The sequence below is a fragment of the Molossus molossus genome, unplaced genomic scaffold (genome assembly GCF_014108415.1).
Source record: "Molossus molossus isolate mMolMol1 unplaced genomic scaffold, mMolMol1.p scaffold_m16_p_13, whole genome shotgun sequence".
NCBI lineage: Eukaryota > Metazoa > Chordata > Mammalia > Chiroptera > Molossidae > Molossus > Molossus molossus.
Window position 1 is genome coordinate 86,152,577 of NW_023425348.1, and position 4,476 is coordinate 86,157,052.

At 38.1% G+C, this 4,476-nt stretch overlaps 1 protein-coding gene across 1 annotated transcript; it reads right to left on the reverse strand.

Annotated features, from left to right (window-relative positions):
* Window positions 1-1,055: 1,055 nt before the first annotated feature.
* Window positions 1,056-2,015, reverse strand: LOC118628313 (olfactory receptor 5B12-like). Its single transcript, XM_036259178.1, has one exon. It carries the CDS (start codon window positions 1,992-1,994, stop codon window positions 1,056-1,058), a length of 939 nt encoding a protein of 312 aa, XP_036115071.1. The 5' UTR covers window positions 1,995-2,015.
* Between the last annotated feature and the right edge of the window lie 2,461 nt (window positions 2,016-4,476).

Here is a 4,476-nt window from a genome sequence, read left to right on the forward strand (position 1 = left end):
AAAAAATTAACATCCTTTTTAAAGACTCTAAAAGGAAAATAGTTGAATACATTTCAGGGGCCTGAGTGATAATACATGAGAATATACAGCTTTATATAAAGCCTCAATTTGATTTAACAAAAACCAGCATAGGTAGAGCTGTATTATAGGACTTAGCTACCAGGTTACTACTTGTAAGTTTCCCCTTCTGAGTTGTACACCTGAGCAAGTTCCTCAACATCACTGCATATGTGAACACAATACCATTAAATGGGATGTTAGAACACGTGAGAGCCTGGAGTAGAGATTATTATGGAAAAAATAATAATGGATGGATACTCATAGAAAGTTAGAAGATGTACTCGATATGAAGAGCAGAGCTCACAAAGACTCACATAACAGTGGCCAATTGAGTACACATTCTCCTCATTTACAGAACAAAGGTATCAACTTTGATAAACTTTGATGTTCCTTCCAGATCTACAATTTGATGAGACTAACTTATTGTCAATGGTATGATATTGTTACCTGAACTATGATGCAGAGGTTTTTCAATAATCTGAATCTGAGTGGTGCCAACCACCTACCTAAAGGGACAAAATGGTGACTTTAATTTCTTACAATTATTGGGTCAGTCTGACTCTACCAAAACAGTGAGACTTCAGTTATTTTTCTATTTAATGGAATTTTAAAGCCACGTGGACTTCTCACTGTTTGCTCATTACACACTCTTGGAGTGAAATGGTGACACTGTGAGAATACTGGCCTGAAAATATTCTGGAAGAAAGCTGATCCATTCTCTGGAGGATGAAAGACGATGTAGAACAGAGGTAGACAGTAGCCAGAATCAACATGCAGACATGTGAGTAAGGCCATGTTGAACCTTTCAGCCCAGCTGAACGTGCAGAAGATATGCTACCTCATAAGTGAGGTAATGTGAAAGCAGCAAAGTATCTGCCCTAAGAATTATAAGAGAAAAAAAAAAAACCCTGTTGTTTAAGCCACCAAATTTTGTGGCAGTTTGTTGCATAACGATAGACAACTGATTAACTACATAGGTGTATGGTCTCTCCAACCTATGTACTGAGTAGAACCTTCACCTTCTTAGTGGCTTTTCTCAAAGCATTATTAACTTCTTTATTCCGTAGACTGTAGACAATAGGGTTCAACATGGGGATTATTATTGTATAGAACACAGATGCCATTTGATCAGTGTCCATGGAGTGGCTAGAACTGGGCTGTAAGTACATAAAGATTACAGTTCCATAGAATATGGTGACAGCAGTGAGGTGAGAAGCACAGGTCAAGAAGGCTTTCTTTCGTCCCTCCGCTGAGCGCATCTTCAGAATTGCAATAAATATGAACATATAGGAGGTCAAGGTAACTGTTAGGGCAAACAAGCTATTGAAAGCCCCTAAGATAAAAAGCACAATCTCATTAATGTAGATATCAGAGCAAGAAAGAGCCAGGATGGCAGGAATATCACAGAAAAAGTGATGGACCACATTGGAGCGGCAGAAAGAGAGGCAGAAAGTAAATCCAGTCTGTATTGTGGAGACAATCAAACCCCAGACAGAGCAGGCTATGGACAGTTGAACACACACTCTGGTGGTCATAGTGCTGGTGTAATGTAAGGGTTGACACACTGCTGCATAACGATCATAAGCCATGACAGCTAGTAGGAAACAGTCTGCACAGGCAAAAGCCACAAAGAAGAACATCTGAGCAACACATCCCCTGTAGGAGATGACTTTATCCCCTGTGAGGAACCCAGCCATGACCTTGGGAGTAACAGCTGAAGAGTAAGCACAGTCCACCAGAGAAAGGTTACTGAGGAAAAAATACATGGGCATGTGGAGACCAGAGTTCAGCACAGTCAAGGTGATCATCCCAAGATTTCCCATGACAGTGATGAGATACACGAGTGTGAATATTATGAAGAGGGGGACCTGTAGCTCTGGAGTGTCCGTCAGTCCCAGGAGTCTAAATTCATTCACCTCTGTGCTATTGTCCATCCAGGCCAATTTGAAATTGTGCTTCACCTGTCAAAACAGGAGAGGCAAAGTGGATAAATTTCTTATGTGTGGGCAAGGACTCACAGCATACCCACGGCACTGAAATGACATGAGAAAACTATGATCCCTTTACCAGTGCATGGTTCCCAATAAACAAAAACTGGCATCTTTTGAACTGCGTGTTTCGATTTGTAAGGCTACACACATTTGTAGTTCCTGACCCCACTGAGGTATTGCAAATTACCTTACTTTCAAAATATCTATTGCTTATATTCATTTAGTTTGAAAGTTTCTGCTTTCTCTGTCAATTCCTCTGACTTCCTTGAGCCATGTGTCACTTATATTAACAGAACACTTACCCTGTGTCAGTAAGTCGAGAAGAATAAATAATTCCTCATTCAATCTCCTAGGTCATCTATTAGGTAATTACTTTAAAAAATGATGTGCCACTACCTTTTCGGATGTGAAGTACTGTGAAGATTATCATTATAAAAAAAAAATTGTGATCCACCTGAGATCTAACAAAGCATAGTTTCCTTTCAGTCATCTAGAAAACTGTCCCCCATGGAAGATATGCCACAAAATGAATAAAAATCTCAAAACTGTGACCAACCAAACAGTCCTCTGTGCAGCCTGTGTCTTGCTTCAACCTGTTGAGGGAAGCAGTAGAGAATGGAGGAGGATGCCTATACTCACTTTATCCCCTTTGGAAAAGCCATACAAATGTACCTGCGCTTGAATTTTTTACTCAAGAAAATAAAGTGGGGCATTGGTTAGTCTGAGGAGGATGAAGTGTGTCACCTGTGTCCTGTTCTTCATTGGTGCTAATGGGAATCATGAGATATCCTGTAGCAGTGAGAAATAAATAAAGCAAGTAAAAAACAAAAATAAAATTGTAGTGTGATTGAAGTGTATTAATACCACGTGTATTATTTCATTAATAATTTGTACTTCAATAATTACCTTGACCTAATGTTAAGGGCTTTCCATATAAATGTGTATATATACAATGAGTAGTATTACTTTCATTTTATTTTACCATTAAAAATGATGAGATTAAAAGCGAAAGAAGCCAATCAGACAAAGACACATATCACATGATCTCACTTATTTGTGGAATATAATGACCAAAACAAACTGATGAGCAAAATAGACCCAGAGACATAGAAGTAGGGTACAGACTGACAACTTCAGAAGAGAGGGTAGCCGGAGAGGGAAGAAGTACACTACAGAACTTGTATGCATGTATGGGTAACCATGGACATAGACAACAATGCTGGAGACAGGGTAGGGGGTGGAATAGGGAAGAGGGTGTCAATGGAGCAAAAGGGGAAACATCATCTATAACAAAAATGAATTAATAAAAAATTTAAAATGAAGAATTAAGAAGTTATGTGATATTCAACAATTATACCACTAGCATAAAAAAAAATCAAGACTTATCAATGAAACGCATTTTCAACTCAATAAAAGGCTGTGTGTGTTTACCTGCCTCACTGTCAGCATATTGAACAGTGCCAGTAATAATTAAATACAAAGTATGGTGAAAAGACTGAACTACAGTTCAGTCTTGTTAATTCATTGAGTTCTCTTTGTAGTTTAAAAAATGGTCACTTCACACTCATGCTTTTTTTTTTTTTTTTTTGTCACCTCCTATACGAGATCTATTGATAGTGCACATGATGATATTACCACCCTACCCAATCAGAGCATCATTTATTTCATTTTTTATCCGTCTTCATCAGGGAAGCAGCAGGATATTTCATAAGTTTCACTAAACTCTCTACTGATGGAAGTTTTGATATTTGTATTCCAGCCTCAACTCACCATTTTGAAAAATGTTCAAAACATCTATTTTTGCATTCAAATAGCTTACAGTATATGTAGCTTACCTTGGTCCTTGCTGAGAAGGGACAGTCAATCCTTTATAGTGAGTATAAAATCAGAAAAAAATCAGCCATGAAATAATACATAAATGATTAACAAGCTATATTTTACAAGTGATGAAAAGTGTCCAAGTCTGCTAAGACAGGGAAAGAGAGAAAAACACTACCCAGGACCCAGAACCCTGAGCCCAAGTCCTGAGTCCAACATGGATTCTTACTGTGCTGCCGGACTCCTTTTTGTTCTCCCTTAATTATCCCACATAATTTACAGAACTGTGTCTGTAAATAGCAAATACGGGAAGATCTATACAATAACTGATTAAGAGATTACCATTTTAAAGACACTCAATACATATATTTTATCTTAGGGTTATTTTCTTGGCCGTAATTGCAGGTTTATAGAAATTCTACAGTAGACAGATAGCCTGTGTGAAATGACAACTATTACCATTCAGATGAATGGTTCATGCATGCAGTCTGGTCCCTCTAAAATGATGTTGTGTGGAGTGCTATTGATATTTCAGAAGTCAATGTAAGGGAGCCAGGAGTGGAATATAGAGATATAAAGCTCTCAGGGAATGTGTCCCATGAGAGCA